This window comes from Astatotilapia calliptera, chromosome 11, assembly GCF_964374335.1.
Source record: "Astatotilapia calliptera chromosome 11, fAstCal68.1, whole genome shotgun sequence".
NCBI lineage: Eukaryota > Metazoa > Chordata > Actinopteri > Cichliformes > Cichlidae > Astatotilapia > Astatotilapia calliptera.
This window is the reverse complement of record NC_137432.1, coordinates 6,430,682-6,452,964: the sequence shown is the minus strand read 5'-3', so window position 1 is coordinate 6,452,964 and position 22,283 is coordinate 6,430,682. Positions and strand designations below refer to the sequence as shown.

Below are 22,283 nucleotides of genomic sequence, written 5' to 3'. Positions count from 1 at the left end.
CATCATATCACCCAGCACTAGCTGGCAGCTTGTTTCAGTAGATTTACACTTCAAATTAGGAAGTTTGTCATCAATGACAGTAGCTTATTGGAAAGGAGTGATGGAAAATGGCCTTTATTCACTTGCACATAAACATGTGGCCGTGTCCATCTTGTCGTTGCCTGCAGGTGAAGCGATGGGGGAGGGGGAGTTGGGAGGCAGAGTAACATTTGCGTAGAGACTAGAGCAGGGCGATATGACCAAAAATATTTATCACGATATACATTTAAAAATTTGCGATAACAATATAACTGACAATATAATTGAGACTAGACAAAATACTTTGCGACTCCACAACTTTATTAGTGCAAAAGGAAAAAAAACCCATCTGTGTGTGTGTGTGTGTGTGTGTGTGTGTGTGTGTGTGTGTGTGTGTGTGTGTGTGTGTGTGTGTGTGTATTAAAAGAAAAAAAAAAACAAAAAAAACCTGCGGGCGGTTTATCCTTCAAGCTCGGGTCCTCTACCAGAGGCCTGGGAGCTTGAGGGTCCTGCGCAGTATCTTAGCTGTTCCCAGGACTGCGCTCTTCTGGACAGAGCCTCTCTGATGTTGTTCCCGGGATCTGCTGGAGCCACTCGCCTAGCTTGGGAGTCACCGCACCTAGTGCTCCGATTACCACGGGTACCACCGTTACCTTCACCCTCCACATCCTCTCGAGCTCTTCTCTGAGCCCTTGGTATTTCTCCAGCTTCTCGTGTTCCTTCTTCCTGATATTGCTGTCATTCGGAACCGCTACATCGATCACTACGGCCGTCTTCTTCTGTTTGTCTACCACCACTATGTCCGGTTGGTTAGCCACCACCATTTTGTCCGTCTGTATCTGGAAGTCCCACAGGATCTTAGCTCGGTCATTCTCCACCACCCTTGGGGCATCTCCCATTTTGACCTCGGAACTTCCAGGCCATATTCGGCACAGATGTTTCTGTATACTATGCCGGCCACTTGGTTATGGCGTTCCATGTATGCCCTGCCTGCTAGCATCTTGCACCCTGCTGTTATGTGCTGGATTGTCTCAGGGGCATCTTTACACAGCCTGCACCTGGGGTCTTTCCTGGTGTGATAGACCCCAGCCTCTATGGATCTTGTACTCAGAGCTTGTTCTTGTGCTGCCATGATTAGTGCCTCTTTCAGTCCAGCTTTGTCCAGCCACTGGTAGGATTTCTGGATATCAGCCACCTCCTCTATCTGCCAGTGGTACATACCGTGCAGGGCCCTGTCCTTCCATGATGGTTCCTCGTCTCCCTCCCCTTTCTTGGGTTTCTGCTGCCTGAGGTATTCACTGAGCACTCGGTGAGTTGCGGCCATCTTCCCAATGTATTCTTGGATGTTTGTTGTCTCATCCTGGACTGTGGTGCTGACACTCACCAGTCCCCGGCCCCCTTCCTTCCGCTTAGCGTACAGCCTCAGGATGCTGGACTTGGGGTGAAACCCTCCATGCATGGTAAGGAGCTTTCTTGTCTTTATGTCAGTGGCTTCTATCTCCTCCTTTGGCCAACTTATTATACCAGCTGGGTACCTGATCACGGGCAGGGCGTAGGTGTTGATAGCCCGGATCCCCTAATAATAATAAAAAAAGAAAAAAAATATATATATAAAAAACACCCAGCACGCCCCTGCGGGCGGTTTATCCTTCAAGCTCGGGTCCTCTACCAGAGGCCTGGGAGCTTTAGGGTCCTGCGCAGTATCTTAGCTGTTCCTAGGACTGCGCTCTTCTGGACAGAGATCTCCGATGTTGTTCCCGGGATCTGCTGGAGCCACTCGCCTAGCTTGGGAGTCACCGCACCTAGTGCTCCGATTACCACGGGGACCACCGTTACCTTCAACCTCCACATCCTCTCGAGCTCTTCTCTGAGCCCTTGGTATACCTCGTCAATCTCTAGCTGTGAGAGCAGTCCCTTCTTTCGAATGTTGGAACACTGAGCTACTAGTTGTTTCGCCGTCATTGTGGATGTTGGGTATCGAAGAATCCATAGGTCCCTCATCCTATTCATGTAGCCCCTTCCGCCGGGGTTACTTGCGTAGTAGCATTCCAACAACGCCCTGTTTTCGTCTCTTGCCCACCGATGCCTTCTTGTTCCAGTAGCCCACTTTTCGTCAGGGTGCCCTGGTTCCTCAACACCTGACGCGGACCTTGTTGATCCGGGCGACGTCCGAGCCGGCATGCCTTCATGTTTATGTCTCGCCCATGTCTGCGGTAGGCTTGCTTAGCATAGGGGGTCTAGCCTTAGGACCCTTACTGGATACAGACGCCCCAGGCAGGAATCGAACTTGCAATCCTCTGTTCCAAAGGCGTGTGTGTGTATATGTGTATATATATAATATATAGAAATAAAAATAAATAAAATTTATTTGTTAGGGGTGCAACAATACATGTATCGATATTGAACCGTTCGATACAGTGCTTTCGGTTTGGTACGCATATATATCGAACAATATAAATTTTTATTTATTTTCTCAACTTTTCTTCTGACGATGCTGTCTGTGTTGAGCGCTCAGTGGATCTGCATTCGACTACTCTGCCTAGGCTGCACTGTTGAGTGCAGATCCACTGAGCACAGCGCAAGCTAGCAAGACAGAAGCTGTGCCACGCAATGCTCAATTGGTGGGAAGTTCTTTGTTTTTTGAGTTGTGGGCCACTAGGTCACGTAAATATTGTTAAAACATAAATAACATTAAAGACAATTGTCATTCTCCAAGTAAGTTCACTTACAGGAGTGATTTAAAGTAACGTTTTTCTAGAAATAATGACCCTGTTTGAAGTTGGGTGAATGGCAAAAAGTGACTTGAGTGTTTCTCATATGTTTGGATTCTGTGGTTTATCAGGTTTTTTGGTGTTGCTGAATTGGTCAGTGAATTCCTTCTTTTTAACATGGTGGTAGTCGGGATTTGGAGGGGGACTTGCACACTGACCCAGAAATTGCAGCATTCCTTCAAAATGCACTACTCTTTCTCTTGCTATGTTGCTATGTTTTTTTTATATATATATTTTTATAAAAGGCATTAAATTATTTAAATAAAAATTCTAAAATGTGTCTTCACACTTACTTGGCTGGCCTGTATGTAGGAAGCACTGAACTTGAACTGAGGAGGGAAAAAGCAAGAAAAGGATACAGTGACCACATATTTAGGTGATGCACCGGTCTACAGTGTGGAGCTGCAGCATGTCTGTATGTGACAGAATGAGATCTCTAGTCATCTGGAGTGCTCTTTTTACTCTCTCTGCCTGTAAGTGACAGGAGCATTTATGTTGATGTGATGAGCGCACACGTGTATGAATCTGAAGGATTGATGAGTGGGTGTGTGTGCTCTTCAGGTTGACAGCTCTATACATGTTGGAAACCGCCTGTCTGTGAAGGTGATCGCAGAGTTTTTGTGATGTTCTACGTTTTCTTAAAACTAAACTGTAAAATATGTGGTGTGTGAAGAGTGTAGTTGGCTTTGGTCTAATTGGGTCACCTTTTTGTCTTCTAACTATTTGGAGGCCAAAGATGTCATCATTTTGTGTAGCATGGTAACCTTGGTTACATATTTAATTGTCCTTCTATGGTGGGTCACTGGAAAAAGAATTGTTTACCACTGGTTGACAGTAAATCAACAAAGTGACTCTCTTCAGTATAATTTAGCTGTCATTTCAAGGTTCAGTTGTTTGAACAGATCAACTCTCCTCTGTCAGGAGACAGAAACCACCTGGAGAGTCAGACTGTAATAAGGTAGTAATAAAGCATAATAGGAGCATACTAAATTGATCTGACTCAGGTAGTTTTTCAGTATTTATTGAAGCTCATTGTGACCAGTGTTAAAGGCTTCTCATGCTCTGTAACTACAAGAAAGATGCTGCACTCCTGAGAGAGAAGGAACAAAATACTACTTTGTAAGAACTTCATTTTAAGGCTAATGAAATCTCTTTTCATGCTTACTGAAATATCCAAGCTTAAGTTTGAGAAGCATTCATAGGTAGGAAAAAAATATATGTATGCTTTGCAGCCTAGCAGCAGCAGCTGACATTTCACAAAGTTCACATCTTTCAGAGAGTGGGCCTAATTAAACAAGTTCCTGAAGAAAATTTTGGGTGTTTAGATATGCTTTGACTTTGACAAGACAAATCCACATACTCTGATCAAGCACCTGAATAAACCTGAAGTGTATTTCTAAGCACGCCAACCTGTTTATTTAATCAGTCTTGAAACACATTGGCACACGGTTTGGGAAAGACAAAAATAATGTATACTGTCATCACTGTAATGTCATACATGGAGGGAATTAAATATCACATGTGTAAGGCTTACGAGTAGGTGTGTATGTGTGTGTTTGTGGGGGTTCATGGCAGTGGGGTGTAGCTTTTCTGTAGATCAAGCGTGTCAGTCAAGGAAGCCAACACATTAGTCATTAATGATAGAGTAAATAAAATACTCTATTGGAAACTCATTGTGAAAACATTTTTTAATAATCCTTGCCATGTAAAATCCAAATGGGTATCGTGAACAAAGGAAACGAACTAGGCCTCAAGAAATGCAATCTGAGAATTTTCTGTCATCTTTGTGGGGGGTTTTTAGGGACTGACACGGAAAACATATAAAGGATCCCTCTGATCCTGTGTGTGTGCCAGCACGTTGAGATCTAATTGGTACATCGAAACGTGAGCTTCTACGACCAAGGTTAGACCAAGCTGAACTTTCTCCACATCCATATCCTGTTAATATTTCAGCAGAAGAGGAGACACTGCTACAGGCTGAGAGGGAACTCTTTTATGGCGCTAGCATACTGCAGATGTGGGCACATTAAGGCTGTGATATATTTTATAGCAGAGTGCAACATCAGCCTCAGCGTTTGGGATGAAGACCTCTTTGGTGCTTATAATGTAGAGGTACATATTGTTTTAGCACTTTATACTCAGGCAGCTTTTTGGTCCATTAACACGGCTCCAGTAAAATGCTTGATCTGCTTCTCTAGTAGCTGTTAAACAACTCATTTCAAATCAAACCACTGCAGGTACTTTGTAAATGGTTTTAGACACACAATAATTGCACTGATGCATTTTTTTTCTTTTTTTAAGGAGAAATGTTCCTGTAACACCCCATTTGTTGGGCTTTAGCAGTGGCTCGGTGATACATCACTTTTTCAGAACAAATGCCATCTGGAAGTCAGACAGGAATTATCCTCTGAAGTGCTACAGAGCCCCCCCCCCCCCGCCCCTCCCAGTGGGGACTCTACTCTCATAACCTGCAACTGCACCGCTGTCTGCTGCTCGCACACTGAGCTGGGAGAGAGCCATGGATGGCTCCTGAAATCAAATGTGATGGATGGTATCAAAATGCATACCACAATAATTAGACTCAGTATTCAATCAGGCAAGCTGTTTCTTCAGAAAGTTCCTCTTAAAGGCACTCGGCCCTCTCTGTACGGCCATTTGGTTAGTTTAATTATACACAGCACTCCCTAGCCTAAGGCCAAATCTGGAGTGCTGATAGTAGCCCAGCAAAGCTGAGTCTCAAGATGCAACAACTCACGGCTGTCCGTTTGAGTTAAAAACATTTTAGAATCAGTTTGAGTTGTCATCTTTTTTTCCTCCAAAAATAGTTTTTGTTGGGGATTTTTTTTTAAATTTTACTATCTGGCATTTTCTCTAGCACATCATCAAGGCTCCACTCTGCCAAACCATTTGGTATTGAGGGCAACTATGTGTTTGAGCTTAATTAGAAACTTACTTAAAAATCCTCATCATGGTAATTACTTTAGGGCTGCCAATATTTGATTAGAGATTCTGTGATGTCTCCCTCGCTCTTCAGCCTAAGTAAGTTGGCCCTGTTTCTCTGCTAAGTGATGAAAATGTTACACATTAATGCCCAAAGCTTTGCATGTGTTTATACGGGCATGGCAGGACATGCAGTATAAATACTGTATGTGTGTAATGAACTTGGCTCAAACATCTGCCTCTATGTGTGCCAAACAAAGTTGAGAACATACCGTACTATACGGAGCGACAGGACAAGGTTTATTGTCCTAGCTCTCTATTCGAGGCTGTTTCTCGTCCTTGACTAGTGAACCAAAGGCTGTGTGTATGTGTGCATGAATGTGTCTTTAGTTGCATAAAGTGTGTATGGACCGGTGCTTCTGCATGCTGACAGTTTGCTTTCACTCGGTGCAACTAGCAAGTGCAAATTTGTACACTTGAATAAGCATATGCATAGATGAATTAACATGACTTTGATTATGCTGTTAGCACACGTGCACTGTTGCTTGAGAACATTGAACATGAGCTTGTTTTGGGTTTCAGTGACATTTTGTTTTATGCAAGCAAACCAGAGAAAATTAGGATTTAAATTGCAATTGAGAAAATGCAGTTTTAAATTGTCTTGCATTATCCAGTACAGGGTGTAGTTACATGGGCCGGGACACTAGGGGGTGTTAATAAAATAATGTGGTTATGTTCTATTAATACCTAATAGCATACAGTAAGAGGAAATAAGGCACTCAAACATGCTGATTAGAAATGTCTAGGAGAGAGGTGAAAGCGAGAGATGGCTGTTATCCTGCTTCTGCCTCCATAGTGCCAATCAGCAGCAAAGGGAAAATATTTATTTATATTAGAGATATAAGAATGGATAGATGGATTGATGGCGATATAGATATGGGTAAGCAGATAGTTGGTTTCTTTATGGTTTTATGGTTTGTTTGCATCATTTGGACATTGCTTGGTTTTGATTTAAATTTACTGAGGTCTTATAAAGCATTTGTTGTTCTTAAATGGTGGAATTACACTCAAAAAAACTGACTGCTATCTTTGTACAAAGTTATACAGAAGTATAAGTTGTATAACGTGTGGAGACGACAGGTCAAAAGGCCTTGGAGGAAGACTTTACTGTACTTCTCACACTTCTATCCATCACTGTTGTTTACCACACTGGCTGAGAACATCTTAGTTCCTTTAATTGTCTGCTTGTTTCCGATCAGTGGCATCGTTTCCATTGCAGTCATCTTTTCTCATGACGTAAGAGGGTGGAGAGATCAAGGGGAAAATACGCTTGTAAAATGAGATGTCTTCCACACTGGAGAATTATTTGAAGCAATGTTAATTAGGGACGATGGCTGAACAACAGGATCAGCATGTCATTGGTTTTTAATGTCTCTGTAGCATTTTTCAACAAATACACTACAGATGTGCTAGATGAAAACACTGGCACGCCATAGTCTCTGTTTAGACTTGGTACAGATAGAGGGTTTTTTTTCCCCCCCTCTTTCACATGCTTCAACTTCTCCACTTTCTGACCTTCCACCTGCACTTAGTTTTTAAATATAATCCATATCATGATGTCGTAACTAGGTTTTGTGTGATTATTCAGCCTTGGATTCAGTCCGAGAGGACAGATATAGTTTAACAATACATTTGACACATCTGTCGTAGGTAGCACACGGCTGTGGATCATACAGCCATATTTGTGTCTGAGAAATTGATGTGTTAATAAATGTCCTCGTAATATTTCACCTGTTAATACCATGATAAATGTCACCCAGTCCTAAGTCTGACCTCGTGTCTTTCTCTTCCTCAGATATCTGGAGTCTTGGTGTGATACTGTTCATGTTGGTTTGTGGCCAGCCACCCTTCCAGGAAGCTAACGACAGTGAGACCCTCACCATGATCATGGACTGTAAATACACTGTACCACCTCATGTCTCCAGCACCTGCAAAGAGTAAGTAATGCACAGCATTTTTCTTCTTTCACTCTGCCATTTGAAAGCTTGTGTGTGGTCCTTTTGCTTGCATACAGAGATGGATCGAATGGGTGGATTTTCAGTATTTGCTGGTTACACTAGAGGAAATTGCAGTCAGTCACTGGTTTGCTATAAGATGGTGTACAGAGACAGTGTGCCTTTTTTTTCCCCTCAAATGTTTTCTCTTGCCCGGGCTTGACAGTGTTGTGTTAAAAGCTATGGAAAATTAGAGACAGTGCATCCTGCATAATGCTCCACTGTCACATCTTTTGTCAGAAAGTAAACTGTGGGATCTCTGCTGCAGCTGGCCACTGAAATTAGGGCCATGTTCAGGGATCAGATTAAGTTTCAGTGACAAAGGTGAGTGCATATACACTGCAACAGGAAAGCTGTGAGGTTTTGACTGCAACCCAAACCACATCAGGTTGGTGGAAATGTCATATGCTTCCTGCATTAAGTAAAAGGTTGTATAATCATCACTAAAATGGAGCAACAAAGCAACGTGGTGCTGAGAAAGAGTGTTAGACTTCTCAGTTAAAGCTTTGTTTTTGAAACCACTCTCAGATTTGTCAACAGCTCACATGTAAAAGGAAGAAAAATAGTACTCTGTGTTTCTCCATCCAGACTAGAACAGGATCAAAGCTCGGCTCCAGGTAAACTCTTTGGGGTATTCTAGTCCTCATTTGAAAAGTTTTTTACTTTAAATCAGAATCTGATCTTCAGTCATCAGCAGTGCTTTCACATATAGAACACAGGAACTGTTCATGCCCTGCATTAACATTTGTCTTGGATAGACTATAAAAGACAGTACATTTGACTGTCAATTGTATTTTGATGTATCAGATACAAAAACAACTTTTTTTTTTTTTTTTTATTCTCCCAGCTCTTATTAGTGTCCCTGCTAATACAGCAAAATTATAAGCTATCTTCTATATAGTTTGCTGAGTAGAGGTCAGTTAATTGATTGATTGATTGATAACTTGTTTGGTGCTTTTTAAATGACTTTATCAGCTCAAATTATGAACATCATCAGATTTGTTACAGCAGCTGGCTGACTATGTCCTCCTTTAACTAAATTTAGTCTAAAAGAAATGCTAGTTTGCCAAATCATTTCACCAGTTAACTTTATTCATGATAGTATAAGGAGCTTGGAAAGAAAAGCGTCATGATACTAACTTCTGTATAATGGCTAACACAGGGGTCAGCAACCTTTAACACCCAAAGAGCCATTTGGACCCGGTTTCCACGCAAAAGAAAACACTGGGAGCCGCAAATACTTTTTGACATCTAAAATGAAGATAACACTGTATATATTGTTTTTTACCTTTATGCTTTGTGTGAACAACTAAAGTGTGCTGCTTATGAAATCCATGAAGTGCTACAGAGAAAATTACATTTTATTTATGTAATTAACACATTTTGAACTCTTAAAGAAATATAACAAAAGGAAAGACACCCAGCTGAACGAAAATGATCCAAGTAGCGAACAAAAACTGCTGTGAGCTGCCACCCTCATATCACCTTTGGGCTTTTGGAGCCTTGACCTGGCTTTTAAAAAATTATTGAAGAAAAGAACACTAAAATTCAGCCTAAATATGTATTTTACCTGGTTAATGTGTGTGGCGGGGCGTGGTCTGCAGCGCCACTGCAGGGGAGGCGGACGCACCTGAGCGGCACCCACAATCACGCCTCACCGCCTTAACGTCTGTGCTATCTATGCTGTTGTGTTGGTGTGTGTCGGGCTGTGAGCTGAAAAGCTACAGCGTATGCGTACAGCAACCGTGTGTGAAAAGTGGTCAATAAAGAGATGCTGAAAAGCGTGTTCATGGAAACATCATCGGGTCTGCCGTGATATGTTTACAATGGGACTTCTGCTCCTGAACCTCTGCGCACAGCGTCTGCAAATCGGGGCTGTACGAAGTCACTTTCATCTTTACGCAGGACTGTAAGCTGTCATCTGTGAGGCGTGAGCGGCGTTTGTTTTTAACATAGTTCACGATGGAGAACACCTGCTGACATAATGTGGATCCGAAGATCCATAATTGGCCTACCTGGGCCCTATTTCAGGAAGCCGGTTTAGAAAACTCAGAGTGAAAAACGATACTCAGGGTTGAGTAACCCCGAACTGTCCAACTCGGAATATTCCGTTTCAGAAAGGCTGATAACAATTAGTTCAGTCAACGTGGAGTTGCTTTAACCCCAAATTAAGCGCGCGCAGGAGGATACATAAAGCCCTGATTAGTGGAGCACAGATTAAGCGAGTCACCATGGAGACGGAGGGAAAGAAGGCGCGGTCAATGTATTTTACAGCGCTTGAGGCCGAAATTCTGATGGCAGCATATGCCGATAACATGCAAATTTTGCAGAAAAAAAGTAACACAGCCTCAGCTGCAAAAGAAAGGGAGCATGCATGGCAAAACATAGCCGACAGAGTCAATGCGTGAGTGTTAATTTAAACATTGATCTAGGGATTTCCACCCATTTAACACGTTATTTTATTATATTTTATTTTTTATTTCATACATTTTATTTTGTGATGTGATGTGAGCGCAGGTGCAACCCAACAGGCCCCAAACGTTCCTGGCAGCAAGTAAAAATGAAATATAAAAATATAGTCCAAACAGGTAAGGTGTAATTGTATTATGAGCCATAGTGCTTGGTCTGTTTGTCCGATGTAAATCAATTGCAGTTAGAGGCTACATTAATTTCCCCTCTGTAAGCACTTATTGAAATTATCTGAGCATTACAAGTACATATTTGCTTACCCTGTATGCTCAAATGTGACCCGTTATGGCCACTAGAAAAAAAGCGGAGGCCCGAAAAACAGGTGGGGGTCCTCCACCACCACCACTCACAAAGCCTGGCCACTTGGCTTCCACATTTGTGATAATGTTGGCAGCATCACATATGATCTTCACAGTGCAAAGAACACAAATTAGCATCCATTACTATAATGAAATAATTTGTTAGTTCCCTGTAGCATTTCAAACTATGTACTGTACATTAATGCTGTGGAAAGACTTCCTGTTCACATAGTCTCCTTCATTTACTGAAGGAGCAATGATTGGAATGTGAGTGCCATCTATACAGCCAATCACGCCTGGGAACCGTGAGAATAAATGTAAAATTTAAGTAGTAGTTCAAGTATCACCACATCATGAATTAAGTTTCGTTCATCCTGATACCTGCAATTTTGTGGAATCCCTCTTTGATAAATCTTGTGGGTCTGTGACCGGGGAACACCACAAACGAGTACAGGAGACGTTTCAGTGCAACTGTAACATTCCTGACTGCCCGACAGACAGTAGCCTTGGAAACGTGCTCAGTGTCACCAATATTATACAGAAAGCTCCCGTTTGCAAAAAACCGAAGTGCGATACAAATAATATGTACAGAACTGAGAGGATGTCCACGATGTGTCACATGAGCAATATTAGGCCTGAGGATGTTATTCAAATAAATTGTAGATTGTGCTGAAAAACGGTAACGTTCACACAGGAGATCATCAGGAAATGATAAAATGTCCAAACGCGCTCTAATCACTCTCTCCCGGCGGAGAGCTCTGCGGAGAATTTGGGCTTCAACATCTACTGGCTCTTCAAGGAAGGGGCACGCCATGTCTGACACTTCCTACAGTCAGGTTTCCGACAAAGAGGCGGAGAACGTCAGGGTTAGTTGAAGTAAACCTGCTAGGGGGCAGGTTAGCTTCACGGAGTGTGTCGTCATAGTAACTCACTCAGAATTAATCTAAACTCGCTTTGTGAAACCGAAAACCCAGAGTTTCCGTTAACTTAGGGTATACTTACTCAGAGTTTGCACTAAACCGGCTTCCTGAAATAGGGCCCAGGGGTTGAAAGTCTTGATAAATGCACGGCGTTTCGGCGGGTACACCGGCTTCCGCGAGTGTGACGCTTATTTTGAATGATGAAAAAATAATAAAATATAATTTTATTTTTATATTTCAATATCACAATAATCTTCCAATTTAGAACTACAAGTTAAAAAAAGAACTAACATAAATAAAATACACTTCAGCTAAATACTTCTATTTGCCCTTCTAATTTATTTTCCCAAACCATGCGGAGCCGCACTATAAGGACTAAAGAGCCGCAGGTTGCCGACCCCTGGGCTAACAGAACTGATTGTAGGAATCAGTAAATCATGTTATGGCAGAAGGTAAAAATGTATGACTAACATTATGTTCTACAGTAGTAAACGCATCATGAATATGTAGCATATATGTGTCTTTGCTTTATTATGTCTGTCACTTTTTCCATTATACTGATATTCAGCTGTATAGTATCTATGCTGCTCTACCCATTTGTCCAAATCATTTCACACAGTACATCATAATCGTGCACAACAATCTTCTATACATCTTATCACTGTGCAATCCAAGCTGTGTGTGTTGATAGTTTAGGATGTCATCCAGTTTGAAATACCAGCCTCACACCTGAAAATGTTACAGACCGGATGGACTGAAACTTGCTTCTTCCTCTTCTGTCCCAGTTACCTTACATATCTGACCATGTAACAATGTGTGTATGCCAGTTTCCCCCTCTGTCTGTGTCTGTGTGTAGTCAACATGTTGCATCTCTGTTTTGTAAAAGCCTTGTAAAAGTCTACTGTTGGATACATCAGCTTGTACAAAAAGTTCTGTTAATGTGAACCAGTAAGCCGATAACATTATAAATAGGCCATGTTGTCAGTGTGGAATGTAGGGCCACCCCTAATCTCTAAAAACCTGTTATGTCAGTGGTATGTCATAAAACAATCCAGTTATTTCACCTGCAAAGCGAAAGCAAAGTTCACATAGTATTTCATCGACTCAAAGTTGATCTCTATGCACAGTATGAGTCACACCTAATTATTCTCATCAGGAAATGGAGCAGCAATTAGTCACCAAAAACTTATAAATACACCTTATGGTCTTTGACTGTGACTTTGGAAACTGTGACTAATTATGTAGCAGTCACTAATCCAGACTGACAGACTAGCAGCCGGCTTGTCCCTTTTATAAAATGTTTATTCATAAAATTAAAAAAAATCTCATTTGAGCATTTTGCAGCTTCATCGTCACAAAAAACAATTGAAATACATGAATGAGTTCACCCACAGTACCGCCAGTAAAAATACAGCATGTCGAGCTAAACTGGAACAGGAGAAGAAAAAAATGCATGCTGTGATAACATAGTTCTATATTTTGGCAGAATCTCCAGAACAATGGTGCTAATCACCGCACTACCATGCTGCCTCTGTAAAAGATAATACAAAGGTTTAAGTGCAGTTTGATGTTGTCTTACAACACGTTATTACTTTAACATTAACACTGATTAATATCGAGTATCAGCAAAGCTGATCAGCAGACTTGATCATCTGGGGGTAGGGATGGGTATCGTTTAGGTTTTATCCGATACCGGTGCCAAACCGGTACTTTTGAAACAGTGCTTAAAGAATGGAGAACACAAACTTTGTCCAAAAACCTCTCATATGCGCTCTTGTTTTATCCATTGTTGTGCATCATAGCCTAGAAAGAATTGTTTCTGCACTGGCTGCAAACATAGTCACCACATGTGTAGGAGGTGAAAACTATGATGTTCCGAAAACTTAGATGGCCGTTATAACACCAGATGGGCAGTCATGTACATCTGAGGTGACACAAGGAGAAATGGGTGGCTTCCAAGAACACAAGAGATGGCATTGTGCTGAAAACATTTTTGCAAACAAACTGCACAAATGATTATTTTTAGACCCAGGAAATAAATGCTTATCTCTTCAGAGTCGAAGGGGAGATGTGACTAGATTGAAATGCTAAGCTGAAGCAGCTGTGCACAATCTGATGGGCTTTGATTTAGAGGAGAAGAGCTGGTTGCCACACACAGAGTCTAAGGGTTATATTTTTACAGTGTCAAACTGGTGAATTATCTGCCCGTGTCACAGTTTAGCATTTCTAAATGCTTCTTCCTTACATATTATATATTTTGTTTCTACAAACAATTCTGTCAAAATTGCCAGTGAGAATAGTAGTCATGCTGCTATGGAAGCAGCTGTTACTCGTGAATATAGTTGTAAACAACTAGTGTGGTTGATTATTGGTATAAGAAAATGAGAAGTAAAAGGGGAAAAAAGGAAGAATCACATACACATTGTTGCAAACCTGATAAAAAGCTGAAGTAGCTGCTTTATTTCACCTTCAATGAATCTTCAAAGTTTCGTTTGGATTGTTTTGAGTTCATTAATATTTGACAATTCACCATAGTTCTGTTCTAGTTTAAAGAAGTTGTACACAAACTAAGCAACCTAGTGCTGTAAAATAAGTCTGCAGCTGTATTTTAATCACATTATTAAGACCATGATAACAAAGACAGTATCAGATCATGTGTACGTCATCTTTAGAGCCACTCCAAACCCTTTAACTTACTCTGTAATATCATTTTGTAAAACAGAGTTAAGCTCAACTTCAGTGTTTTCACATGGGATTGTCGATTTTAAGAGTAGAAAAGGTGTGGAAAGCTACTCAAGCTGTTAGCTTTCTTAACAGCTTGTCAGGCAACACATTAAGAAAACATTTATCTGTTCCTTTGTGCTGGAATTAAAAGAATGAAGTTTAGTCTCTTGGGTGAATATATGACTTCTCTTTCCAACAGTTTCTGACGTAAGCGAGGACTACTGTCAAATAAAGGAACACAGGGAAGTTGTTTTTTTGACGGCTCAACCAGTATTTGCTTTCGAGACTGGCTTTTTGGCCATACTGATGTAATAAAAAAAGTGGTTACTTTTTACTGGGCACTTGCACACTTATATAGATTAATAACATTTCTCTTTTAACATGCTAACTGAGGCCTGTAGAGTCAGAAATGTAGCTCTCGGGGTTGTGCAGTTTTTGCTTTGCTGGGATGTTTATTCTTGGAAAGATTGAATGTTTCATGCTTGCAAATAGTAGAATGATAGACAAACGGCCGTATTATTGTAGGGTCCACCTTACAATATAAAGCTCCTTGAGGAGACTGTTGTTGTGATTTGGCGCTGTATAAAAAAATTGAATTGAATAGAACCCATCTCAGATTGATGAGCATGTGCTTCTCGAAGGTCATTGCTGATATCTTTCCTAGTTGCCATTGTGTTAGCACACACCTGAATGCTCCAGACTTGCAGACTGTCAAAACTGCTTGTTTTTTACTTCAGTCGTAAAAGGCTGATGAGCTATTGTTGTCCCCCTGCCGGGCAGGTGGGCAGACAACATGGACACCCAAGTTTGTGAATGCGATAACTAGAGAATGAAGTCACATAGGTGTTTCAAATTGATACCATTAGCGCATCTACTAAAATACTTTGAAAACTTTGAATCTCAGTGACCTTGACCACAGAAAATCTAGTCAATGTGGTAACGACTGTTTTTTTTTTTGTTTGTTTTTTAGAAATGCTCACGCTTACTGATGATCTGTTAATGAAGTGTATTTGATTAGCAGCATAGAGCTGCTACTTACTGCTTCCACAGGAATTAAAAGTAGTAAGGGTGGACTTAGTTACTCACCCTTCTTTGGCATTTTGTCTTAATTTTTGTGGTTGAATATGTCATGTGGCATTGTTCATATGAAGTCGTATTTACGTCATTTTAAGACCTGCTTGGGACTAGATGATTTTTTTTAAATTATGTTGTGTTATGTAAACTTAAGTGAAAGAGGATCTACTTTCTTTTTACCATGACTGTTTTACTTTTGCGCCCTTAGTTCATATTTTAAAGTCTTTCTTGTTCTACTCTTTTACCTCTCTGACAACTTTCTGACCCCATTTTCCACTAGACAATGAATCAGCCACAGTGTATGAACTAACCTCTTTTAATTAAAGAGATTAGCATTGAAATAACATAGTTTCACTTGTGTCAGCTGCTTCCTAATCCCTTACATCTCTTGGTAGAATTCTTGTACTGAACAGTGATTCCAACTACACATGCTTGTTTCGGTCCTTTGTGATAACCAGTGTAAATTAGGTGCTGACAGTTTTGATAGGCATTTCTAACATTCATCCTGGATAAGAGCTCTCCTCCTCTCCTCACTACACACCTTTCTCTGGCCTGCTTTGTGTGCCACCGCGCTGGATCATCACAGGGCTCCACATTTTACTTTTTCCATTTTGTCTGTTTGTTTGGATGCACCTCTCTTTGTGCTCTCCATTCCCTGTTGATGCACCAAAATGCATTTACATGCCACAGTTAATTAATTATTCACCATCTCTCTTTTGCTATCCCTCCTCCTCCTCCATCTGAGCTTTTGTTTGTTTTTGTAATCCTTAATTTTAGTTTCTTGGGATTACACTGAAAATAGTGCTTGTTTTATATGCCTACCATCCATAACGTCTGCCTGCTTCCTCCCATCAGCCTGTACAAACAAAGCTACTGTAGTTCTGGTCTGTCTAATAGCTTAAGCTGAGAATGGCGATTGTGTGAACTGTGTGAGCTGCTGAGAAACCGAACGCTGTGTTTCTTGGGATGCTGATTGTTACTGTGTAAACTACATGCAGATGGCCTGCATTTGTATAGCGCTTTTCTAGTCCATAGGACCCCAAAGCGCTTTACACTACATTCAGTCATCCACCCATTCACACACACATTCACACACTGGCGATAGCAAGCTACATTGTAGCCTGGGGCGCACTGACAGAGGCGAGGCTGCCGGACACAGGCGCCACCGGGCCCTCTGACCACCACCAGTAGGCAAACACGGGGTTAGTATCTTGCCCAAGGATATTTGGCATGCAGCCAGGATGCAGCCTGGGATCGAACCACCTTCTGATTAGTGGCTGACCTGCTCTGCCACCTGAGCTACAGCCACCCAGATGATGCATCAGGATTGGTGTTTAGTCAGTTTGCTCCCTGTTGATTTCCTTTGTTTGAATCTGGAGGAGTGCTCAAAATATGCATGCATGCATGCATATTTTGATGTTCTTTTTTTTTTTTCTCTCACAACCTTTTTCATGCTTACACGTTTTTCTGTGGTATCTCTCACACACTCCTCCCCAGAGAATGTGGGGACTAGCTTTTATACACCAGTGTAAGTGTGTATGTGTGTAATCTGTAGCAGGAGAAAGAGCAGGCAGCTTTGTGTGACTGCAATACTACACAGCCTCTTTCTGTATAGGCCCCAAGGGAATGAGAGAAGGAGCAGGAGGCATGGGACAAGACAGCAATTTGTAGGGAAGTGCTGGTTAGAGCAACACATACAAGTTCAGGAGGTCAGATGTTGTTTTCTTATGCTGTAATCCCAGTGGACTGTGTGTTATTTGTAAGATATGGTGTTGAAGGCACAATCTTCAAATGCATGAATACTTAGGTTTGGGGCATGTTATGCAGTTTCAATGGGCCTTACACAGCAAGCACTTTTGAACTTTAAAACCATGCTCTTTACTTACAATGTTTAAGTAATTATGTATAAAAATCTAAAGATGATTGTATGAGATAATGTGAATGCAGCTCTTGGTCATCCATTTGAACTCTCTTCTTGCTCCTTTTAACCAAGTATTTTCAGATTGATTGCCCTTCATGAATATAAACCTGTTTGAAATTTGCCATGGTTAACATGAGCATCCATGATTGGCACAGTATATATTTGAAATACAAAGTTTAATATGATACATTCATTCACAAAAATATCCCACTAGATGTGGCAGACGACCACTCAGTGTAAGGTTTATGCCACAGCTGCCATAGTACTGGTAATCATCAAAATGTTGATATCCAGGAATCTTCAGATTTATTGTTTTATAATAATTTTACAATAATTTAAAAAAAAAAAAGAACATATTATTGTTGACATTGTTTTGGGTTAGGATGAAAAATGTAGTTATTTACTTCCATTCCTCAGCAGAAAAGAAAACGTTTTAGTGTTTGAATGTTATGCTTGATTATTTCTGATGCGTTCTGGCTGGGTATAAAACAAACAACATTTTCGTGTTGTCTTGTTCTGCTGTTGGATGTGTTTTTTAACCCAGTGTGTGTGCATGAACTGTTACTACTTTGTAATGCACTGTTGCTTTCAGTGTACTGCATCTTTCTCCCATCAACCGCTCCTGTTGCTGCTGCAGCTGGATTTGGTCTTCAGGGAGCCTTGCTAGCTCTGACTAATCCTCAGAATGACAGGAAGCAGAGCACTGCTGTGCCCAGCTTGTTAACCTGTAGCCTCCACCACCATGGTCTGTTCATTCTTTGCTGCAAATAAACTTGGGAATTTGATAAAGTTGGGAAAATGAAATTAGTGAAGTCTGAATGAGATGCAGTGCACTGGCTGGGTTGCACAGTTGAGTCTGTGTGTGTCACAGAGTGTGTATGTGTATGTGGATGTCATCAGCCTTATGTCAGCAAAGAACGAGTTTACTTCTGTGTCCTTGCTCCTTTTTTTCACTCTCGTAACTAAAATCCTACAACTACCCCAGAGTTGTCCCTTGTTGTGAGTCAAGAATCTAAAAGTTCAAGTCATGTTATGCTCGCTACTTGTACTCAGTTTGTGTTCTGTCATTCTTCTCCAACTACAACATTGCTGCTGTTTCTCTGAACATTGTTTTCACAGCTTTTTTTCCTTAGTTTCCATGGCATTTTTGTTCTTTCCCAAAAAATCAGACACTCAGACTGCTCTTAGAAGGCCAAGCTCTAGAATGCTTTTTCTGTGCTCTGTAACATCAGCACCATGGTTCTACAAAGGAGCAGCTCAGTTCAGGGCGTTCATACAGGAAGTTTCTGTTGTGACCAGAAACTTAGTAAGTCAATGACGTCAAGCAAGTTCAAGGGATGACAGGTGAACTAACTGCTGGCAGTGGGCCCTGAGTTCAATTTTTCTCATCCTTGATGCAAATGAATGAAGCAACTAATAATAAAAACAAGGGATACCATGAAGTGATATGAGGGGAGGTTGTGAATACATTAGGGGGTTACCTTGCTAACTGGAGCCAGAAATGAGCACTAGTGACCAATATCCAGCTACAAAGTGATGTTTAATGAATAAATTGGTGAGAGTGGCAGATGTACTCTGACCCAGTTAATCAGGAAGTGTGCATGCAGTCTGAAGGTGCTACACAGCATTACAAACTCACATCTACATCTTGCAACTGTGTACTGTCATCAGGAAGCAGCATCAAGAATGTGGGATACTGTTGTCCAGGTGCTGTTGATATTCCACAGAGGAGACAAAAATGGAAACATAATTTCTTTGTAATAAAGTGAATGTTAAAAACAATGAAACTGTTAACTGCATTCATTGTCTTTGCCTCTTCCTCTTTGTGGTGAACTTCATGGTTGCTCTCTTTCCTGTTTCAGCTAACGCTTCACTATGCACAGCATTGATTTGGACGGCATACAGATGTGTCTATACATCCTATACAACGAGTGAATTCCCAGAATCGCTTTCTTTGTTTAGCCAAAAAGCTTGCTATGGGACACTAATGTGGGGAGATAGAGAGATATATATATAGAGATAGAGAGATATATATATAGAGATATATACAGTGGGGCAAAAAAGTATTTAGTCAGCCACCGATTGTGCAAGTTCCCCCACCTAAAATGATGACAGAGGTCAGTAATTTGCACCAGAGGTACACTTCAACTGTGAGAGACAGAATGTGAAAAAAAAATCCATGAATCCACATGGTAGGATTTGTAAAGAATTTATTCGTAAACCAGGGTGGAAAATAAGTATTTGGTCAATAACAAAAATACAACTCAATACTTTGTAACATAACCTTTGTTGGCAATAACAGAGGTCAAACGTTTACTATAGGTCTTTACCAGGTTTGCACACACAGTAGCTGGTATTTTGGCCTATTCCTCCATGCAGATCTTCTCGAGAGCAGTGATGTTTTGGGGCTGTCGCCGAACAACACGGACTTTCAACTCCCGCCACAGATTTTCTATGGGGTTGAGGTCTGGAGACTGGCTAGGCCACTCCAGGACTTTCAAATGCTTCTTATGGAGCCACTCCTTTGTTGCCCGGGCGGTGTGTTTTGGATCATTGTCATGTTGGAAGACCCAGCCTCGTTTCATCTTCAAAGTTCTCACTGATGGAAGGAGGTTTTGGCTCAAAATCTCACGATACATGGCCCCATTCATTCTGTCCTTAACACGGATCAGTCGTCCTGTCCCCTTGGCAGAAAAACAGCCCCATAGCATGATGTTTCCACCCCCATGCTTCACAGTAGGTATGGTGTTCTTGGGATGCAACTCAGTATTCTTCTTCCTCCAAACACGACGAGTTGAGTTTATACCAAAAGGTTCTACTTTGGTTTCATTTGACCACATGACATTCTCCCAATCCTCTGCTGTATCATCCATGTGCTCTCTGGCAAACTTCAGACGGGCCTGGACATGCACTGGCTTCAGCAGCGGAACACGTCTGGCACTGCGGGATTTGATTCCCTGCCGTTGTAGTGTGTTACTGATGGTGACCTTTGTTACTTTGGTCCCAGCTCTCTGCAGGTCATTCACCAGGTCCCCCCGTGTGGTTCTGGGATCTTTGCTCACCGTTCTCATGATCATTTTGACCCCACGGGATGAGATCTTGCATGGAGCCCCAGATCGAGGGAGATTATCAGTGGTCTTGTATGTCTTCCATTTTCTGATGATTGCTCCCACAGTTGATTTTTTCACACCAAGCTGCTTGCCTATTGTAGATTCACTCTTCCCAGTCTGGTGCAGGTCTACAATACTTTTCCTGGTGTCCTTCGAAAGCTCTTTGGTCTTGGCCATGGCGGAGTTTGGAGTCTGACTGTTTGAGGCTGTGGACAGGTGTCTTTTATACAGATGAGTTCAAACAGGTGCCATTCATACAGGTAACGAGTGGGGGACAGGAAAGCTTCTTACAGAAGACGTTACAGGTCTGTGAGAGCCAGAGATTTTCCTTGTTTGAGGTGACCAAATACTTATTTTCCACCCTAATTTACGAATAAATTCTTTACAAATCCTACCATGTGGATTCATGGATTTTTTTTTCACATTCTGTCTCTCACAGTTGAAGTGTACCTCTGGTGCAAATTACTGACCTCTGTCATCATTTTAAGTGGGGGAACTTGCACAATCGGTGGCTGACTAAATACTTTTTTGCCCCACTGTAGATATAGATATATATCTATATATATATATAGAGATATCTATATATATATCTATATAGATATATATATATATATAGATAGATAGATAGATAGATAGATATATACACACACACATACATATACAGGGTAGGCCATTTATATGGATACACCGTAATAACATGTGATATGGTTGGTGATATTAAAGTCCTGTTTGTGGCACATTAGTATATGGTGTGCTTGGTTTCAACGTAACTTTATTCTTTCATGAGTTATTTACAAGTTTCTCTTTGTTCACAGCCATTGACATGTCGAAGAGGTTAACATGTGAGGTTAGATAGATAGATACACACACACATACACAGATCATCTGTAATCCTTCTTTTCTCTTTTTGTTTATATGTATGAAGGAAAAACTCTTGATAAGGCCTTGTTTAAAAGAGCTTGAAGACAACCATCTGGTGTTCTACACCAGTGCAGACATTGTGCTGAACATTATTAGACATCACCCTAAAATGTGTGTGGGAATTTCCTTCATTATAAGGGTTGTATTTGTAGGAATCTATTAAATTATGCACAGTAACCACAATCCCACACTGAAATTCAAGCCCTCTGTATTAATGTTAGTCATCTCACTAGATTGCAAATCCCACCTAATCCTGTTAAATTGCAATCTCAGCTTTCAAGAGTGTCATTTGTGTGGAATTTAAGCTGCCAGCTGTAGTTTGACATACCCAGCTCATTCAAAGCAAATCTCAAACACAGTCTGTCACTCTACATCATCTGCTCCTCCTCTCCACACAGAGCATCACATTACTGACGCAGGCTAAACTGTACTGAGACAACCAGTGCTGAACCCCGCAAGAATGAAGTGTCCAGCCACAGTGCTGCTGGCACTTCTACAAAACGTCTTGCAACAACAAATAAACCTAAAACAAACTTAAGGAAAAACACCACCAAAATTGAGTGTTGTGGCATTCTTAACACTAAACAAAGCACAACGCTTGTTCTAATAGGTAACCTAGCACCGGCACAAGGGACAGGTGGAGTTCAGCATGCAGATGGGTCCAATCTGATCCGGCAGCATCTGTATCTAATCACATAAAACAGCCACTGAGAGACGTGGAATTCTGGCCCAATAGCAGCTTCTGATACAGTTTAATTTTTCCCCCCATTTTCTATTTTATTCTTTTTATTTCTTCCTTTGTTTCACAAAAAAGAATTACGTAAAACTGAACAATTTTAAAGTCTTTCACTTCTATTTATAAACATTTAATATATGCAGAATGAATGTGTCACATTAATAATTAGCTACTCACATTGATAAACCTTCACAACAGGGACCTGGCTAGTGCCAAGAAAGGGCTGGAGATGAATGCGCAGGAGCCAGATCTTCCAAAAAAGAGCAAAGGGTGTGCCCACTGTGGGTGAATCGTGTAAATGTACCTAGGTAGTTCACTCAGAGAAA

At 41.2% G+C, this 22,283-nt stretch overlaps 1 protein-coding gene across 1 annotated transcript in view; it reads left to right on the top strand.

The window, feature by feature from the left end:
* Positions 1-22,283, top strand: part of snrka (SNF related kinase a) — a 54,194-nt gene that overhangs the window by 17,355 nt on the left and 14,556 nt on the right. The window contains exon 3 of the mRNA XM_026184700.2: positions 7,585-7,726. Within this exon, the coding sequence (XP_026040485.1) occupies positions 7,585-7,726 (142 nt within the window). The remainder of the gene's footprint in view (positions 1-7,584; positions 7,727-22,283) is intronic.